Raw genomic sequence first — 23,195 nt, forward strand, 5'->3', positions numbered from 1 at the left:
TTTACACTTCACTTGTTCTTTATTTTTATAATTAGTGCTAGAGTGGATCGCGAGGGATTAATCTGTTGTAGCCGCTTAATTAAAATTAAAATAATTTAGCCAAACGCAGGGGTCAACAGACCGTGGCTCACGTGCGGTTCTTTTCATAGGAAATTGCGACTCTCCAACTTCTGTGTCACCTCTGCTAAGCAACCTCATAACAAAAACAAAAAATAAATAAAAAAAGGGTACGAAGTGACATTTAGGTATGAATTAATTTTTTTCATCACATACATAATAACAAATCACATTAGTGTTCCCTCACTGATTTTTTCCGTGCCGAGGATACATTTTTAATGAATATAATGCAAAGGGTTTTTTTTAAACTTTTTTCTTAAAATCAAGTTTTGATTCTAAGGTACTCAAATGTAATACTGTAATAGATTATCAAATAATGAAGTAATCTGCCTGGAATAGAATAATATGTAAGCTTTGATCCCGCATTTCAGTGTGATAAATAAATAATATTATTCCTTTTCATTCCTTGCACCAAAGATATTTAACTTGCTGCCGTTACTATTAAGAATTCCAGTAGTGATCATGTTTTTAAGAACAGTGTCCGTCGATGGTTGCTTCTCGTTGGAAGGGACAAGGTAGAAAGTGAATTAATTAAAGTCCAGGTGTAAGTATTTTATTGTAAAACCATTACACTGTAAATTGTTATTGTATGTAATGTATATATCTAATAATTAAAAAAACAAAAAACAAATAAGTGCATATAAACACACATAGAAAGGGTGTTTTTTATGCCTGCGGACAGCTGGTGACGACTTAATATTGTACATAAGATAATAATGTACATGAGACTTTAACTAGAGATTGGTACATAAAAATCATATAAAAACATTAAATATGCCAAAGATATTTAATTTACTGCCAGTAACCATTAAGAATTCCAGTAGTGATCATGTATTTAAGAACAGTCTCCGTCGATGGTTGCTTCTCGTTGGAAGGGACAAGGTAGAAAATGAATTAATTAAAGTCTAGGTGTAATTATTTAATTGTAAAACCTTTATTTTAAATTGTTATTGTATCTATTGTATGTAGTATATATATAATCTAATAATTAAAAAAAAAATAATAATAATAATAAAATAATATTTTTTTTTATTAATATGTAAGTATTTCGGCTCAACACAGACCATGCCTAAAGAGCCTTAATACTTATAAAAAAAAATGTATGTATCTATGAAATAAATGAATAAAATTAAAATTAAAAATATGAATGAATCAAAGGATATCAGCAAGTCAGAATAGTAAGTATTTTTAGTATCAAACATAACATAATATTGAAAACAAAAATAATGTTTGACAATTTTAAAGTTCAATAAGGTACATTGGAAAATGATTTTTAGTGTAATTTGTATCAAATATGTTTCCTCGTTTCATTAAAACAATCACAGAATTATATGTATTTTTGATCGGCAATCTGCTTGCATCAGAAAAGAAGTTTCCTTGTGGGTCTGAGTAATATCTTTCATCACAATTATAGCGGATAGCACTATCCACATCTTGTGGTGAAACTGGGTGAAATACCATAAACTGAAAAAAAAATAGAAAATAAGAAACAATCATCTCCATCTTCAAACAAATCATTTTAACAACTAAAGGCTGACTAGAACAGCTTTGAGGGATGACAGGTCAAAATATATTTTTTGAAATGTGAGTACTTTGTACATCTCACAAAATATTTTATCTTTAAAAAAGGTGATGCTATATAAATTTTGTTTTTTTTTTTTTAATTTTAATTGTGAATATATTATGTTATCTCTCTCTGTTATTAGACTCCTGTAAGTAAAGGCATATTTTCACCATCAAGCTCTGCATTCCATCTAATAATTTGTGTCACCTTAATACACACCAAAAGTACCTTTGTGGTATGTAATTTAATAATTTTGTGTGGGTGGCTATCCCTTTGAGATGGTGAATGTAATTTGTCACAGAAGGTAGCTTTGAAAATGTCATTTTCCAGACTGAAATTCTCCAGCATTAGTTCAGACATTTTTGAACTTCATATGGTCCTCGGATTTTATTTTTTGGACAAATTACATTTTGTAAGGGTGGAGACATGTCCAACCTCGAATTTCAATAAACATTGTTACCATAGAGGAACAACGATACAGCATGCTTTCTGACCTGTCACTGAGCTTGTTTAAATCTACGTAACAAAGTTTTCTGGCAACCCGATAGGTCTGTTTCGCAGCTGGTTATTGTGATGGTTGTTGAACCAGTTAGCCTTAATCCTGGCCACCACCTGATCAATTGAATACTCGGTACATCTCTTTGTGACAGATTTTTAACAGATAACAGACATGGCTTCAAAACCCAAGTTTATATGAGAGTTGTAATTCTTTACCACATATGGTTCTAACACTCATGATCACTGATGAACTGCGAATAAAAAATCCATACTATTCAGCTATCAACTACTGCCCATCTTCCCCCTTCCTAGCCCTATTCCGTGTAAACTTATTTACCACTTGATGCTCCAGTCATTTTTACACAAAAATAGAACTAAAAATATCAAGTTAATAATTTTTTTATTTAAAGAGTTAACATAATTGAAAAGTTGTCCAGTTCAAAAAAACAAAACAGAAGTGATAAAAAACTTGAAAACTGAACCATATACAAGGTGCGGCAAAATAGCCAGTGCAGTTTTGAAAGGCCGGTATATCTCGTGTGGTGGGGGTAGGAACCTGGGAGTGGTCTCACTGTATCGGAAGAGGCTTGCCACTTTCAGTCATTACCATAGTTTGGTCTGGACAAAACTGGGGCTTTGCCGTCCGCACATTTATTGAAAATGGCCGATCTGTCATCGCCACTAAGTGGGCCTTTCGGCATCTAGATACCTAAGGATGATTAAGAAAAGATGGGACGCCGCATTGGTTGAGAGATGGATATATTCGTTCTTCCCCGATATTAGAGTCAGATCAAAATTGGAAAAGATCAATTTAAACCATTACATGGTACAAATGCTCACTGGACACGGGGAGGTCAGGGGTTAACTCCATGAATTATCTTTTGCGACAGACCCTGGATGCGTTTGTGGCGCTCCTGCTCAGTCAATGGAATATATTCAGTGGCACTGCCCTGTTCTGCCAGTTGAGAGAGACCATATGGTTGCCGATTTGGTACGATAAGGCCGGTATGGCGCCCCAATCCGGTGGCTAATAATGATAACCTCAGAACCTTTGGCTGTTTCGTTTTTTGCTGGGTTGAAAAATGGGAGATGTTAAGGAGAATGCATAATCCACCTTCAGGTATCCTAATTGGCTAAAACCTTCAAATTGAGTTATTGTTTTGGTAGGCTTAACTGAACTCACATCTGTGCTGTTACGGTCCCATTGAATACTAACAATCATCCTTGGTCGCCTTCCTGAGTCTTGCCCTACCCTCATCAGGTTGAACTTTAGGTTTAGGAAATGCTTGGTAGCATAGATTGTTTGGTATTCCTCCTTAGGACTTTGGGTTTAGGGGTGGGTATAGAGCGCGGGAGGTTGGAATATCGGTGCGGATGGGGCTGGGGTCCCCTAGTAGGGATACTAACTTTCCTGCCGCTGTCACCCTGGGTATTAAAACATGGTGGTGGATTGTACAAACTAGTTAGTATGAAGTTATATGCTCCGCTGACATTGATAGGGACTTAGAAGGCATTAGTAAATAAAATTATCTTTGATTACTAAAAACCGATAAAAGTTTTTTTTTAAATATATATTTTTTTAGAATGGATAGGTCCGAATGAAAACCAAGAGTTTCTATACCGGACCTGGGAATGTGGCGGGAACTTTCAGAGTCACCCTATAAAAGAGTCCTCTGGAAAATGAACAGTTGAATCATTCAGTAAAAGTTTACAGTGGCGGTGGAGTTGAAAACTTAATTCTTTAAATTAAAACTCCAAAACCATTTAAACAATCAAACACTTTGCATGCCTACTACACGGATCCGTGAATCAAGCATCTAGCGCATGGTGCCCACTGCACGGATCCGTGATCCATGATCACATCAACATACAAATGCGTCAGTCTATTGCGTGCACTGCTAGCGAGAGTTGAATACAAGGATCCGAGTGATAGCTATAAATGGGCAAATATACCACAAAAAATTTGTACAAAAAATTTATTTTAATTGGTAATAAAGACACTTCTGGAAACTAAAAAAAAAATCTGTCTGTTTTGAAAGAAATTGCATTTTTTTAAAGGCAGTGAACGTGTTAACAAAATAATTTACAGTTGATAAATTCATAAAGCATACTTACTTCTGGTAGAGTCTTATTTTCCTGCAATAATAAATATTCACCAAACAGAGCAAATCTCAAATAGGCCAAGGGGTTTTGAATTCGATACATTTTTCGGATATGTATCGGAAATTTAATTGCTATAAAAATAAATTCAGGGGTGCCTCTCATAACAGGTATCCTAAAACAAGCAAAATTAATATAGTCTTCATAACATTGTACATTTTACTATTCATTTGATGTTTAATTTCAATATAAATAAATATTTCTAAAATATAATCAAATATGCTATATATGCTATCCAGACGCTTAGAGAGAGCAAAAAAAAACAAATGAAAAAGGATGCAAAAAACTTTACAAGTAAATATGAAGCCAACATTCATTCCTATTATTGAAGTATTTTTTACTCATTTGCAATTAAATACGCCGTATCTTGCTATGAAAGTTTTACAATAGTGCTTTTTTCTCTAAGAGACTCACACAAATTACCATTGTATAATTTACTAACGCTAGCACGAGGCATAGGTATGCATCTTCAATTGCCATTCATTCTATCATTCTCCTTTTCCTACCTAAAATTTTCCTCCATACAGCAGCAATGTTGCTCACCCTGAACTACTCCATTTTTGTCACCTACTAAATATAAATTCCCTCCTAAATCCAAGAATCTAGAGTACAGAACTGATTACTATGCCTTCTTTAAATTCATAATCCCATAATAATTTGGATAATTTGTACAGCGCCATTTTCGTAAAATACCACCTCAAGGGCGCTTATAAAGACATGGATAATGATGTTAATAATAATAATAATACGATGATGATGATAATGATATATAAAAAATAAATGGATTAAAACGTCGTCAATCGGTCTCGGGCCGTCGAGTCTGGAGCGGAGAAAAGATGAGCCGACATATTAAAACGCCTTCCTCTTGATCCCATGGGCTGGAGAATGGCCAAGGTGTTGGGCAGAACGCCTTCCTGAGCGATAGTCGTCACGCTGGAGGGCAGCTTGTTGAGCTCCTCGTCATTGTGGATGGCCAACTTCCAACTTCCAGTCTAGCACAGTTCAAACGGGACTTCACTTTTATCCTTTTTTGCTGCCCTTCCGTGATCCGACATGATGGTTTTGTCTCTGAGGTTTTCCGGTTTCGCTTTCATACGAATGGGAGCTGGCGTAATTGAGGTATTTAAGTTTGCATAACACTCCATCATCAGCACTATTTACCATCTGAGTGTGGATAAAGATCAAAGAAAAATAAATATAATTTTTTTTTAATATCATTGTGAAATTTTATCAGAAGAGATATCAATAGAGATAAAAACATTAACCCTCGACATATTTTGCTTTCCGCATCTCAATACAACAACTACTATTGTCATCATGCCAGTGGGCAGAAGGGATGAAACGCCACTCTCATCTGTCCTGATATACTTTCCTTCTTCCTTTTCATCTATACCCTCCAGTTCATAGACTTTTTTATTTATTTAGACTTCATGTACAGAAAATAAATAAGTACATTGGCGGGCTTATTGCTAAAAAGCAATATCGATCAATATTGATCAAAATATTTGATACCATATATAGCTGTTTGCAATCAGACGGTAGATAGTACTTGAACATTTAAAAAAAAATACATAAATTACAAAAGATGATAATAAGGAGGGCAAAGGAAAAAGGGAGTTTACGGAAGGAGGTAGAGGGAAAAACTAGAGGAGGAGGATTGATCGACAGTTATTTCTTAAAAGTTATTAGAGAAGGTGCATTTTTCACAAGAAGTAATTCATTCCATAGTCTGGCTGCTTGGACAGAGAAGGAATTACTGAAAAATGATGTGTTATGGCGAGGAATGGAAAGTGTCCTTTCTTGGGAAGAACGAAGTGATAGACCATGATCTGAGAGGTATATAAAATTTTCAGACAGATATTTAGGTGCATTGGGGTTGTGAAGAATATTATATAGTAGCGTGAGAGATTGAAGATTTATGCGCTGGTTGAAGTGAAGCCATTTTAGTTCCGCGAAACATGGTCATAATTGGAAATGAAGCGGGTGCTTTGATTTTGTAGACGATCCAGACGATTTATAAGATCGACGTTCGCATCAATGTAGCAAACATTGGCATAGCATATGGAAGAAAGAAGAATAGATTGGGACAATTTTATTTTCGCTGAGGTCGGGAGGAAGTTCTGAAGTCTTTTTAAGGCATGAAGAGTGCGGTAGAATATTTTTATGATTTGCTCAACCCAGGACTTGACTTGGTACCGTTTGCTTAACACATCCAAACCACCTCAAAATATATTTTCCACTATCCCTTACTCAGCATTACATTAATTTTTAATTCTGTCACATTGATTTGCAACAACTCCATTAAATAAACCGAGTTAGATATTTTTAGTGTGAACCCGACGGGTTGTGGTCCCATAGTTAGTGTCGCGGACTCTTAACTTAGAGTTTCTGGGTTTGAACCCACTCTACCATAATTTGATACCTATTTATAATAATGAGCCGCTTAGGCTCACATAAATACATAGTATGAAATTGAAATAATAAAAAACACAAATATTTCTCTTTTAATTAGAAAAAAAAACAACCAAGGAAAAATTATTCCAGTATTTCGAGTCTGGCAACTATGGTCTCGAGACAGAGAGAGCTGATGATCTGCTATGAACAAAAATGAATAAATAAAATAACATACCGCACATAAATTTCCCCTTGATAATCGACACTTTCCCAGTTTGGACCATGGTAAGATTTTAATTGTTTTAACATGTTGGTCATCTAAAGTTTTTTCATAAATACAAATGTTTTAAACATGCAGAAGTTGGCTAACAGTCTTTTGTTCTGATCGCGTATTTATTGATTAAAGATAATGTAAATAGCAGATAATGAAGATTTGCATTTGACTTATCACCGTAATCACAGCACCAACCGTTTATCATTGTAGGGATAGCGAATCTTTTTGAGCCTGAGTGCCATTTTTTTTCAATATATTAATATGTCGCGTCCATAGCATGTCATAGAAATTCAAATCCATTAACTTCAGATTTTTAATAAAAAGCATTAATACATCAAAACAAAAATAATGAAGTACTTACTATATTAATGTCAAAATAAATATATTAAATAAAAAATAGACATGATCAAAAAACGTAGAACCCTTAAAACTTCATAATTAGTGATATTTTTGTTGTTGAATACTAGATGCTAATTTTTTTATCGGGTTCATAGCTGGTAGCTTTCTTTTGTTTGTACTTTGGTTTATAAGTCTACTTCTCACGTCTGATTTATTAAAGTTCATTGAAGAAAATAATAATTAATGAAAATATTGGTAAACGAAGAAATGGCCACGTGTATTACGTGGCTATTTTTTTTAAAATTATGTTTTCTTAAGTATTCTCTTTTTTAAGTATTTTTCTTTCTTAATTCGCTTGCCATTCAAAATCGTCTCGCGTCCCACGTATGGCACGCGTGCGATAGGTTCGCCATCTCTGATCTAGGTAGTTTTCAAAATCTGCACAGATAATGTTTGGTGCAGTTTTGTTTTACTTCTCCATGGATAAAACCCTCATTCTCAGAGGGGAATAACTTTATCATGTTTGTACTTGAAAGGAATAAGAAATAAATAAACCAGCCTATGACGGTCGTCAGCCCCGTAAATGCCCAGACTTCCATATTCTTCTTCATCTTTAATGAGATGTCAAAAAATAAAATGATAAATAACTCCTATAATTGGAGATAATCAAGATTTTGTAAACAAGTATTAGAACACACTCAAAGTTTTGTAAATAAATAACCCTCTACAGTGAAAAAAATTATATAAAAACAAAAAGACAAAATTATGCTATTATTCAAATGATATCATTGTATTCTTCAATAATGTAAAGAATAAGGTAATAAAAACAAAATCGGAAATGGTTATTTAGACAAAATGACAGTATTTTTTTTTTTATAACAATGTGTTTTTTCAATATCTTTTCTATTTGCTTCTGGTCAGTCTACCAAAAAAGAGTTATTAATTGCCAAAAAAATTAAACTAAAACCAATGTTAACGATGTCAACACCAGTTAAAGTTAACGTTACGTTAGAATTAGAATCTCGTTTGAATTTGACTATTTTATGTAAATATTTCGTTATGTGATTTTTAATGTGAGTGTCCTAATTTAAGAAATGATTGATTCATATTTTACAAACATTGAATGTGCTGGTAACAAACAACCTCTATCTATTTTTTAGCATACTGTTAATAATTTTCCAAATGTTTAGAATTTCACATATTTATTTTATTTTATTTTATTTTATTCCTTTAAGATTTTTAGATTACAAAACAACTCAGTAAGTTCGTTTTGGTTTTCCTTTTATGATAGTATTGTAGGTAGGTACCTATGTGCATTTCTATGTACCATAGACAATAATAATATTTTCATTTGTCAAACTAAAATGTCAAAAACATTTGCTACGTGCCAAAGTTCAATCTGTGCTATGTGTTTTTAGCGGTGCCGATATTTTCGTACCTGTTTGTAATAATATTTCATATCGGAATTTATTCTTATCAGTTAGCGTTATCTTACCATTTTAGAAAGACTTCAGTTGATCTCCTCAGTTTGCATTCTGATTTTGCCCATTTCACTACAGATAAATAATACTGAGCCATGTCAACTGCAGTAAAAGGTAGGAAAATATATTTCTGGCTATGAACATTTTATAAATTACAAATTCTTTCATTCCCTCTCTAAATATTTTTTTTTATTTCTGGAAACGTATAAATGAATATTAATAACACAATTATCTCATACGAAATACGAGTCTGACTGATTCCAAAGTCCAATTAAACTTGTTTTGTAGTTGCAGCTTACTTTATTTTCTTACATATGAAAATACTAACATCTTGTTATGTTTGTATTCAAAATGTGTGGATCACTTTTTCTTACGTTTTCTTTTAACCTGCTTTGGTGACTAAAAAAAACCTACTGTTATATAGAGCCTAAAGCGCAGTTAAAATTTTATAGTATCTTATAATAATTTTAAGAGGTGTCTCTGTATATTCAGGTATTTATTGATTTATTTAAACTTCCTATACAGAAAAAAAAGTACATTGGCGGCTTATTGTTAAAAAGCTGTATCTTCCAACCAACCAAAAACAGATATGTGATATTGGTCAAAAGGTTTGATACCTTATATAGCTGTTTGCAATCATAGGGTAGATAGTACTTGAACATTAAAAAAATACAAATTGATGATAATAAGGAAGGCAAAGGAAAAACGGAGTTTGGGGAAGGAGGTAGAAGAGGAAAAAAACTAAGGGATGAAGTTTGATGGACAGTTAGGATTGTAATAATAGATAGTAATGTCTCAGACGTTTCTTAAAAGTTATTAGAGAGGGTGCATTTTTTATGCGGAGAAGTAATTCATTCCATAATCTGACCGCTTGGACAGAGAAGGAATTATTGAAGAATGATGAGAAATATTGATACTGCCAAACACTTTGACTAGTAAAATACATAGAAAAGTTGTAGGGCAGGCATGGATATTTGTACGGCACGATATTGTTTAGAGCACGGAAACAAGTATAACCCAGAAATGTACAAATTTGAAATTTTTAATGTATTTTATTATATTTTTAGTTCCAACCAACAAAATATATTCATATAATTTATATTAGAAGCACTAACTTTATGATTTTCCATTTTATAATTAAAATGTAACATTGTTTTAAAATCACTATAAATATTTTATTATGACTTAATTATAATGTCTACCGGTTTCGAAGCTAACTGTTTCTTTATCAAGACTTTAGCTTCGAATCCGGTAGACATTATAATTAAGTTATAATAAAATATTTATAGTGATTTTAAAACAAAGTTGCGTTTTAATTATAAAATATGTACAGTGTAACCAGTGGCGTGCCTAGGGTTTACCAGTAAGGCAAGCCCATTATTTTTCACATTCGTGAATACATGATGTACCTATAATTTCTTCACCTCATATCATTCCCAGTATAGTAAGCACCCTGAAAGTATTATAAATTTAAACAATGTATGCTAATCATTGTAAAAATGTGCATACATGTAACTTTTGTAAGGTATAGCCATCACTTTGAAATAAAGAAAATGTTCACTAAAATAAAATATCATCCTCAGATATCAACCATCACCAATAAGTACCATCACCATATAATGGCATGCATAGTGTTTAATAATCATCATCGGAATCCATACATATGTATACATACAACAATAATGGTTGATAAAGTATATATGGTATGTTTATCACTTTTGATAGGATTTAAAAAAATATTAACCCTAAAAAATATATTTGCTCAAACCTTTTTATGAATTATAAATAAAAGCTTTCGAGAATTATTTATCATACAAATAAATTTGCTTAAATGTTATAGAATAGGAATATACACATATTTAAAATTAGTGAAAAATACCCCCGCAACGTACTGAAACATTTTTATTTGTATTCTAAAGCAAACCGCCTATCTTTTTTCAAAAACGATTTTATAATATCCTCATAAAAAGTCACTGAATGTTTGAGATCTGCTATTAGTTTTTTTTCTATGGCAATCATAGAGAGTTCGGAAAGGCGATTTTGTCCTTGTGTATTTCTTAAGTACGTGTGTATTCGTTTTAATGCTGAAAATGCGCGTTCTCCTGAAGCACTTGTAGCTGGTATAGTGATCACCAAATGAGTTAACTTTAGCAACTCTGAAAATGCATCTTCAAGACTATTTTTGTTGATAAAATCTATAAGCTGAAATACATTAAAATCCTTCAAGTCCGAAGAAGAGTACAGGCATATTAATTGATTTTTTAATGATTGCTTATCAAAATGAATACCGTAGTGAAATTCTAAAGATTCTAATTCGTCAGTTGGAAAATTCAGTTTATATCTGTCGTAAAGCTTGTTGTTGAGCAATTGAAAAAAATGAAGTTTGAATATTTCAGAATATCTGTCATTAATTTCGGAAGATATGTTATCAATAATTTGGATGAAAATTCTTTTGTATTCCGTACGAGCACACGAAACATTTCGTCTTAAGCGAGGGGCAGTATTGTTTTGAGATGCAACGACATATATTTGATTAAATTGCGATTGAAAATCCGTACTCAACCAATTATGAAATTCTTTTATCTTATTGCTGCAGTAACCCACGTCGATTTGGGATTTTTGTATGATATTATATAAACTATCGGTTTTTTCAAATATTATGTGAAATACTTGTAAAAAAAATTAAAATTAAAAGATTTTAAAGAATTATAAAAAGATTCCACCGACAAATTTGTATCGCCTTCCCATTGCTGAGGATTGTCAGCCATTTCACTAAATAAGCCAATTAGATTATTTTTTTGTTCAAATATAATATTTACAGTACGCGATGAGTACGCCCAACGAGTAGCAGAAATGTGTGGTATTTTTTTATTGCAAAATTTATCATAATGAGCGGATCTTTTTGTACTGTTGCTAAAAAAATGAACCAAAGCCTGAACAGCAGAAAAAAATTAACTTATTTCACCAATTCTGCTACAAGACTTGGATAAAACTAGATTTAATATATGGGCATTACACCAAATATAAATAGCCTGAGGACAAAACTCTTTAATTTTTTGTTGCACCCCGTTTCTTACCCCAGACATGACGTTCGCGCCATCGTAGCTTTGCGCGACTAATTTATTTTTGCAGTCATAAATATTTACGTAATGCATGATAATCTCGGCAAGTACATCTGAGGTTCGATTTTCGGATACATCAATAAATCCTAAAAATCGATCATGTATATAATTTCCAGAGAAATATCTAAATATCACACATGATTGTTCTTTATTACTAATATCTGGCGTGTCATCTATAATTACTGATACAAAAGTGGACATTTTTATTTCCGATTTTATTTGATTCCTCATTACTTCCGATACGCTGCAAATAATATCGTTTTGTATTTTATTAGAAAGGTAACTAGGACCCTGTTTGTCGCTTTGCTGCATATGTTTTTCTAAAACAAGATCATATTTAGACAACATTGAAATGAGCTCTAGGAAATTTCCTCTATTAAGTGATGTTTCAGATTCATTGTGTCCCCTAAAAGCGAGTTCTTGCTGAGCTAAATAGCAAACAACATCGACTAACCGCTGCAAAACACTTCGATTATGGTTTACTTTTAAATTATGTCTAGTTACCTCCTCAGATAATTGCCGAGATATGGGTGTTTCTATTCTATGTTTACCGAAATTATGGAAACTTATTACAGCGTTCAAATGCTTCTGTTTATTTTGATGTCGTTTTATGGCGTTTGTTAAATTGTTTAAATCATCATAACCGGATGAATTCCACACATTTTTGTCATTAGAAAAAAAACGCAATACCAACAAAATAATTTATTAATATGAGAGCAACCGGCAATCCATCGAGTTTTGTATACTGACCGATTAAACTTCCTTTTATGCGATTTAACAGTTTGCGATATATTTAAATTGGGAGTAGGTCTTAGAGATGTAATCATTTCTTTTTTTTTTAATAAAATTCAAAGCGCTAACCTTTCCATTATGAAGTAACTCTTTTACACACTTTAAATCATTACAAGGAACGACATCGGCCATTTCCGAACTCATTATGACGTATGAATACGTAAGGAAATAATTAGATAATTTCCAATAATAAATAAATATGTAGATTAGGCAAATAATCAATGAATAATAATTGACTCAAATACAAAGGCATAAAAGTCGTTGAGAATAGTTTGACAGATAACCATTATGAAATACGTTCGATACAATTGCAAATTCTGCAGCACGTGTGTGTGGCTAGGTTCAGGCCAATAGAAGCTGGCTTCCGAATTTCATACAAAATGCCATATATGTACCTACTATTTTATGGTTAGAGTTATATTTTATAAGCAAAAATATAAGACATATTGCCGGAACCAGAAGCCCAAATTGAAGCCAATGAGAGCGAGCGAGATGGCTAATCTTGTATCGCCTGCACCTGCAACAGACAGGGCGAAAGCCGAATGTTTACACTCGGCTATCTCGGGTAGTACGAAAAAGCGCGCGATAATTTAAAAACAGGCATGCATTAATTTTGTATTTTTAATCATTTGGTCTAGATTTAGTCATCTTTATGTGGAGTTGTTAGGCAAGCCGGGCTTTTGGGCTTCTAGGGAAGGTCCGCCACTGAGTGTAACCTACATATGAGTAGTCCACTTGCAAACCACGTTATGTTAAAAAATTAAGTTTTTTGCCAATGGCGCATATCGGTAGAAAATTTAAAATATTATCATCCATATTTAACATAATCTGCCAAAACTCGTTAAGTTAGGAATAAAATGAAATAGAAAAATCAATACTCTTTTCTCTCAGTTTCTCCTCTCTACAGTTGGTCTGACATGTTTTCCTGTTAAAACACTAATGTGTAAAACATAAACGTCTAAAATAAATAAAATTACATTTAGCTGTAAAGAAAACAATTTAAATGAAAAATAAATAGGAAAATTAGTTTATTTCCCTATAAAATACATAAAATACACTTTAAGGAGCGATTTTTTTAAAATTAACGCTCAAAGGAAATTTCCAAATTTCAATGAAAAACAAGCTTAGCACACTAGGTACGTCTGTAGTTTTATAGCCACACTGACCCTCGAATAGCTCGGAGCTGGATACTTGGATAAGTGGTAAGGGTGGAGGAAGCGATAAGGTGCATTTGTGATAAATTTTATGACAACGCGCCCGCTGGAAGGTCAAACAGCAATTTTTTCACAAAACACAATTGTAAAAATGTTGAAAATGTTTGTTTTAGGTATTTTTATTGTGGGGGCTAAACGTACCCCTTTTGGTACTTATGGAGGAGTCTTCAAGGGAAAGAGTTCTGCCGACCTACAAACTGTAGCATGTACCGCAGCTTTAAAGGAAGCCGGAGTTTCCCCTGATAAAGTAGATTCAGTAGTTATTGGAAACGTATTGGTCGTAAGTTTTTTTTTTACATCATATATATATATATATATATATATATATATATATATATATATATATATATATATATATATATATATATATATATATTTTTTTTTTAAATTTATTTATTATGTATTTCATAGATACATTTACTATATGTATTACGGCTCTTTAGGCATGGCCTGTGTTGAGCCGAAATACTAACATGTTAATACAATTTTTTATATTTTTTTATTTATTGTTATTTGTTTGCTTTTTTTTTAATTATGTATAATTATATATAATATATTCATATGTCAGGATGTGGTCCCGTGGTTAGTGTCGCGGACTCTTGATTCAGTTTCCCGGTTCGAACCCACTCTACCACAATTTTATATCTATTTCTAACAATGAGCCGCTTAGGCTCACAGAAATAGTGTGAAGTTGAAGTATTTTTGTAAATAAAAATAACATGTATATGTAAAAAAAAATTCAAAAATCAATATAACATATTAGTGTTTTAAATCATTATTACGTAATTATAATTTGTTTTGAATTGTGATGTATCTATTATTTCTAGACATAATAATAATAATATCATATTAAGTACCTCATTTATGAATATTTTAAATAAATAAATATTTACTTTTATTATATCGGGTTGTGGTCCTGTTGTTAGTGTCTCGGACTCTTGAGTCTGAGTTTCTGGGTTCGGATCCACTCTACAACAATTTGATACATATTTTTAATAATGAGTCGCTTAGGCTTACAAAAAAGTATGAAATTAAAGTATTTTTGTAAATGATAAAAAATGTCTTTATGATTATATATTTAAATATGTTGTTAATTTAGGAAATATTTTTTACAACACCCTTATTTTCATACCGAGTCATAAAAGCTGTTTATTTTTATAACAGGAATGTTTTTATAATGTGTTAGTCAAGTGGATGTCAGTTTTCCAGGAGAAAAAAACATTAATCAAAAGAACTATGAATATTAAAAAAATCAATGATAAAGAATATCAAATTTGTCAAAAGCATGATCAACGCTGTTAATTTAAATCGTTCATAATAAACCCAAAAAACTATTACCATTAACATATTGTTATCAGGCAGTTTTTTTATTCAGAACTTAATTGGTATATTAATTAGGGTCCTATACTAATCACAAATAACCACCAACCCAATTCCAATCTGTACAATGTATTTTGGCGTCTGTCGCGCCACCAAAAGTAAGCAAATAGAATGCTTATAAACATCATCATTCCGCTCTCTACTGTAAAAGATGCTTTTAAGCGTTTCCCGCAAACAATGTGTTAAGACCTACTACAGCAGAAATAAAACTTTTGATTGGTTCCAATATTTGTAACATTTTTTTTTTTTTAATTTGAATTAGTGATATTGTCCACATTTGCCCAAAATGAGAACTAGTAAAAAAACAATTTTTCTTAATTCATGATACAAAATGTCAAATCCAGATTATTGATGGCTTTGTATCAAGTTATTATTTTTATTATTTATCTTAATCTGTTGGCAGTGTGCTGTCAAGTTTAAAATTCATCCAGTATGGTCCAACTAAATGATCTGTGTCATTTCAGAGTTCTTCTTCCGATGGTGCGTTCCTGCCTCGCCACGTGTCGCTCCGATGTGGTATCCCCATAGATAAACCTGCTCTAGGCATCAACAGGCTATGTGGCTCCGGATTCCAGGCAGTCGTCAATGGTGCCCAAGTTAGTTTGAGTTATATTTTACTAAAGTATTTATTGATATCTGTAATCCACTCTACGTTTGTTAACCTTTTGATTTGATGAGTAGCAAAATGGTCAGCACATAAGAAAACATCACCAAAATTGTATTTATTTTATATTTGACTTCAAATATCATGTATAGTTGACAATTTAATGCCAACGCATAATACTCCATTAGCGTTTGTGTATTTATTCTTCTCACAGTTTTGCGTATTCACCGATCATATTATTTTTCAATATCGTTTCAATCTTTAGAATCAAAATTTAAAAACTTTTTGATAAAACAAATGCAAATCAAAATTCATTTGTCATTTATATAACTCATTAAATAAGAAGTCTCTATATTTGCACCTTTTTTTTTAAGGAATAACCCGCAAAGCGTCTAATTTAGATGCTTGTCTGCAGGTAGGATAGTAAGGATAGGGAAAGTAAATTTAAAAAAAAACATCACAAACACCCAAACCAATTGAAAATAAATCTTTCTTGAATTCATTTTGCAATTGACGGGAATCGAACCCGCGATGTCAGTTTCGCAGTCGACCGTCTACCCAACTACTCCACGGCGCCTGTCTAGAAACATAACCTATCCACATACTGAGGAAAGACTACATAAGATTATAAAATAAGGTTATTTTTTGTTTGTTCAGTTTATTGATTCAATGGTTAGTTAATGTGGGTTATTTTTGCTTCAGGATATCCTAACGGGGGCTGCCAACATCGCTCTGACGGGGGGCTGTGACAACATGTCCCAGTCGCCCTACGCGGTGCGCGGGGTGCGATTCGGCACGACCCTGGGAATGCCGATCTCCTTCGAAGACACCCTGTGGGTCGGACTGACGGACAGCTACTGCAAGCTGCCGATGGCCCTCACCGCTGAGAACCTCGGTGAGCAGTACAAGATCCCCCGAGAGGAGGTGGACAAGTTTGCCCTGAGGTCGCAGAAACTCTGGAAGGCTGGTGAGGATATCGCCATTGATTCAATAAAAATAATTTTTGTATGTAAATATTCACAAATATAGTCATATCCAAATGATACCTTTCTTTGACTCGCTTTGAAAAGGTTATTTTTTTTTTTAAGAATTAAATATTTACTACTCTTTTTTCGCCTCCGTAGTGTAATAGTCAGCACGCTGGGCTACCGTACTGGAGGTCCCGGGTTCGATTCTCAGGGGGGTCAAATAATTATAAGCGATTTTTTTCAGTCATATTTATTCAATATTACCCTGGACTGGTACCTGAAGCGGAGGGCTAATCACCTTTCCTTTATGTGTTAACGATCAAAATAACACTGCGTTTATGTGATGCAGTGCCCTATGCACCATCAGGTGCACATAAGCGTTTAAAAAAAAATACTATTCTATATAAAATTGTTGCAAAGATCTTTCATGCAATTGTCTTTTTCTTTGTCCGTAACGTTTTTTGTCTATGATTTATAAAAATCGCTATAATCAAACCAGATTTTAATAAATTGTAAATCCAAAATTGATATATAAATTATAATAATGTAATACAGTATACATGGTAAAATAATAAACATACGGTGTTTGAAAATGATGCAGAATGCATCGAAACACGTGTCACAATAGATTTGAAGAAATAGTGGTATTTACCAAGTAAAACATAAACAAAAAGTGGATAGATAGTACCACAAAGTGACTGCCGAATCAATTAATCAAATTACATAATAAAAGCAAGAGCTAGAAGGATTGGTGTTTCATTAAAGTAAAATGTATATCGGTATGTATATAGATGTGTATGTGTGTATGTAATAAATGTGTATAGCAAGCATTGTTTGTGTTGCATCAATTAAAATGGCAGTTATTTAAAATGATTTATTAATAATAATTGTTGTTTATGTTTTCAGGTTTTGATGCAGGCGCATTCACTGCTGAAACTGCTTCTGTAACAGTTAATATTAAGAGGAAGGATGTAGAAATCAAAGTAGATGAACACCCTCGTCCAGAAACCACAATTGAAGGTCTCGGAAAACTCGCAACAGTCTTCAAGAAGGATGGAGTTGTGACAGCCGGATCAGCTTCTGTGAGTCTATCAAACATAACTTATTTATGAGGATAAATTATAAATGCATAAATTTCTGAATAAAGAGGTATTTAAAAAATAATTCAGTGCATATCAAATAAAAAAACCACAATATGGGTGGATTTACCTACTACTTCCATCCGCTTTGTCGATGGTTATAACTAGTAAATGTATAATTAAAACTTTTAAACTTTAAAGAATTTCGTTTGATCTTTTAACTTGAATTCATAAAATAGCAATTTTTAAAAATGTATTTAATTACATTGCCAATTTTGTTCACTGCTTTCGTTATTTATTCAAATGGTAGAGTATGCTAGCCTCTAAGGTTTACATGTCCTTAAACACAAACATAACATATGTGAGTTACAGAAAGTAACTATAAATGTCAAAATTTTGTTTCTTCAAGCGTACCAAAATGAGTACATTAAAAACCCAAAGAATCTGCAAATTTGGGCATTTTATATTCACAACGATGTTTTGAAAGTACTTCTTATTTATGACTTAAGAAAATAATCTTGTTATGAAATCAATGTAAATCTTATTATACATCATTATATTATCAAAGTATTAATTAGTCTTGAGGAAGAAGCTGTTTGCTTGGAAACTGGTCGAAATTATAATAAAACATCACCCCACTTCATTTGTGTATGGAAAATACTGATTCACTAAGCTTCATGTACTCCTAAGTCTTAAACAAATAAAAAGAACAATGCCAATTTGTATTATGTAATCCAAAATTTATCCGTTTAATCCGAATGAGATCATAATATTCTCTGTTCAATAAAACATTAAATAACAACATGGTTGCTTGAGGCATTAGATAACTTATTTACCTGATATTTTGCTCACGATAAAGATGTTTTAATAATATGTCTAATATTTGGACTTTGGCCATTATATGATAAGGTTTGCTGAATACCCTAGTCATCTCTCGGGTCAAAGGTAAAATATAGATAAGGATATTTGCAATAAACCACAAATAATAAAATTCATCTATGTTTTCTTTGTATATTATGAGGTTTATTTTTGATAGCAGATAAATGAATAATCAGAAACGATCACAAGACAATCGGCACTATGTTATTTAGCCCTAGATAACTAAACATTCGTCCACGTGACGACGCCCTTCTCCGAAAAAGTCAAGTGCACTTACTTCCCTGCACCCCGCACCCGCAAGGCTTTGTTTACGGAATAGTGATTTATTGTTAAATGTCTCTTACGTTAATTCCTAATAAACCAAACTTAAGTGTCATGTAACCGGTTAGTATTTTTAATAAATACTTTTGATAATTTTCACTTTTATAATTTTTAGTTTGTTTTGACGAATGTTTAATTACTATGTACATATCTTTAAATATAGTTTAGTTTTCAAGGGTTAAATATATGTTTAAAAATGTGGAGATATAAGAGAAGAAATTTTACTGATATTAGATATGAGTTAGCTCAACATCTAGAAGGCTGTGAAAGTGTAAATTTAAATGATGGATGCCATATTTTGTTCACCGGCAATAAAACTAGATTGTAGACGCTGTCTTTTGTTGAGAGTTGCAAATTTTGTCCTTTCCAGGGTATTTGCGACGGAGCCGGGTCCATCGTGCTGGCAAATGAAGAAGCGATGAAGTCCCAGAACCTCACTCCCCTGGCACGCCTGTCAGGGTGGGCCACCGTCGGAGTGGAACCCAAGATCATGGGCATCGGTCCAGTCAACGCCATTCAGAATCTCCTTAAGGCTACCAAACTGACCCTCAACGATATTGACCTCATTGAGGTAAGATTACAAATCAATTTATCTAGTTGGAAAGTCGAATAAGAGACTGTGTAATAATAAACTTTCCATTACAATGTCTATTATTTTTATTACATAAAACAATAAATAATTGGAAGGAAAGAACAACTATCAAAGTGACATTTCTTAGCAAACAAAACTGTAAAGAAAGTAAATACATAGATTGTGGAGTCTTTACTATCCAAATTTTTACTTATTGTTTTTTTTTTGCGATGAGTACTAAAAATTTACTAGAAAACTTATGATTTCAACTAGCTTACAATTCAACTAAGAGGATCGCCCGGATATATTTTTTACAGATTTTTTAATTGAAAGATCAAATGTTAACTGGATTTATGAATACTGGTATAATTTCTGATGTTTAATTAAGAAAGGTGTGTTGAGATGGTTTGGACATGTAGAACGAATGAGTGAGGAAAGAACGGTAAAACAAATTTATGGGGTGAATATTAGTTGGAAAAGAAGCAGAGGAAAACCGAGAAAAACATGGCATGATCAGGTATGCCAAATACTTGAAAGTGGTCAGGTTAGGAGTCGTAACAATTGGCGGGTATGTATGAGGAGATGCATGAACGTGGAAGAGGTGAAGAATGTTTGCAAGGACAGAGTGGTGTGGCGCTCTATTCTCTCTGCCTACCCCTGCGGGGAAGCGGCGTGATGGTTAGTTAGTTTTTTTTTTAAATTGTAAAATGTAGATACTTTAATAAAAATATTGCCAATTATTTAAAAAATGTATTTAACGCAACTTTTAAACGATATATGTATTGGGTTTAATAATCTTCATAAAATGTTTCTAAATTTAATATCATAACATTGTCAAAACTTTTAATTCACAAACAATTCATAACTATAAAGGAAAAGAGGTTGACAATATCAACTATTATCTGATGCAGTAAAAGTAGAAAAAATGACATTTTATTCTGCAAAGAAAATACGACTAATATATATCTGACCTTAAATTACAACCATGCACTGTGTTGCCGATTAATAAACAGTAATGCTAGCGACATCATAAATAAGTAATAATTAATAATGCATTCCTAATTATTATAATTGTTTTTTTTTCAGGTTAATGAGGCGTTTGGAGTTCAGACATTGGCTTGTGCTAAGGCATTGAATTTGGATATGGAGAAACTGAATGTAAACGGAGGTGCAATCGCTTTAGGACATCCTCTGGCTGCTTCTGGTGCCAGAATCACAGCTCACCTGGTCCATGAGCTTAAGTATGACTAGTTACTTACATATTTTTAAGCAACACAATTCATATACAGTAGCACCCCAAACAAAGTGCAATTTGTGTTCATTTAAAGGTAAATCTTGAAAATAAAAGTAAAATCTAGGTTAAAGCCACATAAAATTGGTAGATGCAAGATAAAAAATCATAAACCCAAAATTTAGAGGCAAGATTATCAGAATTCTCTACTGGCAGTTTTTGAAAACTAAACATATATTTTTTAAACCCTTATCCGCACCCAATGGTGCATAGGGCACTGCATCGTAGTGACGCAATGTTGTCTTGATCTTTAATTGCATGAAGGTAAGGTGATCCGCCCTGCGCTTCTTGAACCAGTCCAGGGTGATATTAAATAAATAAAAGAGTGAAAATCAACCATATTTATTTTGACCCCTCTGGGAATCGTACCCAGGACCTCCACCACGATAGCCAAACACCCTAACCATTACACCACGGAGGCGGCGCACTTTGTTATATAATCACTATATATCTTTTAATATAATTATAATGTCAACTGGTTTTTTAAGCAAATAGTTTCTTCCTGAACACTGTCTACATTAAATATCAAATATTTGGCAGTTGGCAGTCTTGGGTAGAAATCTTAAGTGGCTATTTTTATGTTGGTAAGCAGTAAAAGACAGTTTTTTTTGTGAGCTATAAACATTTTTTTAAACTACATATCTCTCTCGGTCAAAGTAATTTAATTTAGTATAGGTAGATGTCTCGACTTGAGATGAAACATCTATACTTTTTTATACAAAAGAAGATTGGAATCTAAGCATCCCAAGGCTTACGACCTGGCATTTGCGTGGCTTAAATGATCGCTTTATACACTTGTGTAACATTCACCATTCTGCCCATTATTGAACATCCATATTGCAATATTTTTTTTAACTATACGAGCATTGCATATGTACATATGCAATGCCCGCGGATTCATTTCACATACTGGTTTTTATTTTAAAGATTTGTAAGTATGGCTAATAGTTACGCCATCAGTTTAGAAATTTGTGGTGTATATCGTAGTCATACAGGAGAAAGTGACCAAGTGCATTTTTTACAAAAACGTGATCATTGACTATTTGATATCTTACTAGCTTAATATTGCCCTGAAAAAATCCCAAAAGATTTTAAACTTGAAAGTATAATATATTGACTTGTTAAAAATGACTAATTACATTGATGATTATTTTATTGCCAAGCAAAAGTGACTTAAATGGCCCTCCTGAACATTTTACATTTTGTTAGTTGGTCATTTTCTCCAGTACGACTACAATATGTATATAGCTCACTCCAGTTACCAATCTTTTGTCTGATAGAATAAATAATAGGTTGTTAATTTTATTTAAATTTTGTTCCTCAGGCGCCGAGGATTGAAGAGGGGAATCGGATCAGCATGCATCGGAGGAGGACAAGGAATCGCTTTGCTTGTAGAAATCCCTTGAAGAATCTACAAATTACTCCCAAGCCTATATATTACAAACAAGTTCTTCCTTCCACTCTTTATCTCTTTATCAGGAAACAAATAAGATTATATCAAATATTTTATCATATAATTATAAAACATATTGAATACATGGAGCACAAATTAATACCTTAATACCTCGATTTTTTAAAATACTTATATTCTTATGACTTCCAGGGTATGAAGAAGCATCTATTTACTTCGATTGATGATAACAATTGCTAAACACATGTAAATGCTACTAATTCAATCATATTTAGATATTTTTTTTTATACTGTTTTTTGTTAATGCCTTTTCAAATCAATTTTTACACTCACAATAGCCCAAATTTCTAGTTCATTTTGGACTTTGTCGACTATACCCAATTATTCTACAAACACAAACTGAATCAAATTTTATCTTTATCACCCTGTGTTTCAAAGTCTAAAAAATTAACATTGCTCAATAAATAATAATAAAAATATATGTAATTTTTTTAATGTTTAAATTAATAATACCCATGTTTTCTCTTTTTTATTTATTGTGCAGTTTAAACAGTTAAACTATATAGTGCCAATACTTCTCAGCAAGCAATGCAATCACATGTGTAGTAAAATTACAAATACGTATTTCATTATAATTTCGGAATTTTAACTCGACTAAAAAGGAAGCGTATTTTAATGTTTATACTATTTTATACTCGTTTATATTATTATTCAATTTTTTTTTAAAATAAAATAT

At 32.5% G+C, this 23,195-nt stretch overlaps 1 protein-coding gene and 1 long non-coding RNA gene across 3 annotated transcripts; one reads left to right on the forward strand and one right to left on the reverse strand.

Moving 5' to 3' along the window:
* Nucleotides 1-983: 983 nt before the first annotated feature.
* On the reverse strand, nt 984-7,285 carry LOC148303955 (uncharacterized). Of its 2 annotated transcripts, XR_015838409.1 has the most exons (4): nt 6,969-7,285; nt 4,295-4,454; nt 3,363-3,604; nt 984-1,581 (listed from the first exon to the last, which is right to left on the reverse strand). It is a non-coding gene; the product is annotated as an uncharacterized LOC148303955 (long non-coding RNA). The 2 variants fall into 2 exon arrangements; XR_015838410.1 differs by lacking the exon at nt 3,363-3,604 and having other exon boundaries at nt 1,016-1,581.
* A 1,440-nt stretch (nt 7,286-8,725) lies between these two features.
* On the forward strand, nt 8,726-22,947 carry yip2 (yippee interacting protein 2). Its single transcript, XM_088269092.1, has 8 exons — nt 8,726-8,941; nt 14,069-14,235; nt 15,800-15,931; nt 16,642-16,906; nt 17,814-17,989; nt 19,557-19,757; nt 20,844-20,998; nt 22,373-22,947. The coding sequence occupies exons 1-8, from the start codon at nt 8,923-8,925 to the stop codon at nt 22,452-22,454; spliced, it is 1,197 nt and encodes a 398-aa protein (XP_088125218.1). The 5' UTR covers nt 8,726-8,922; the 3' UTR covers nt 22,455-22,947.
* The last annotated feature ends 248 nt before the right edge of the window (nt 22,948-23,195 follow it).

Source organism: Brachycentrus maculatus, unplaced genomic scaffold, assembly GCF_059751285.1.
Source record: "Brachycentrus maculatus isolate JH-2025_06_01 unplaced genomic scaffold, ASM5975128v1 h1tg000337l, whole genome shotgun sequence".
NCBI classification, from domain to species: Eukaryota; Metazoa; Arthropoda; class Insecta; order Trichoptera; family Brachycentridae; genus Brachycentrus; species Brachycentrus maculatus.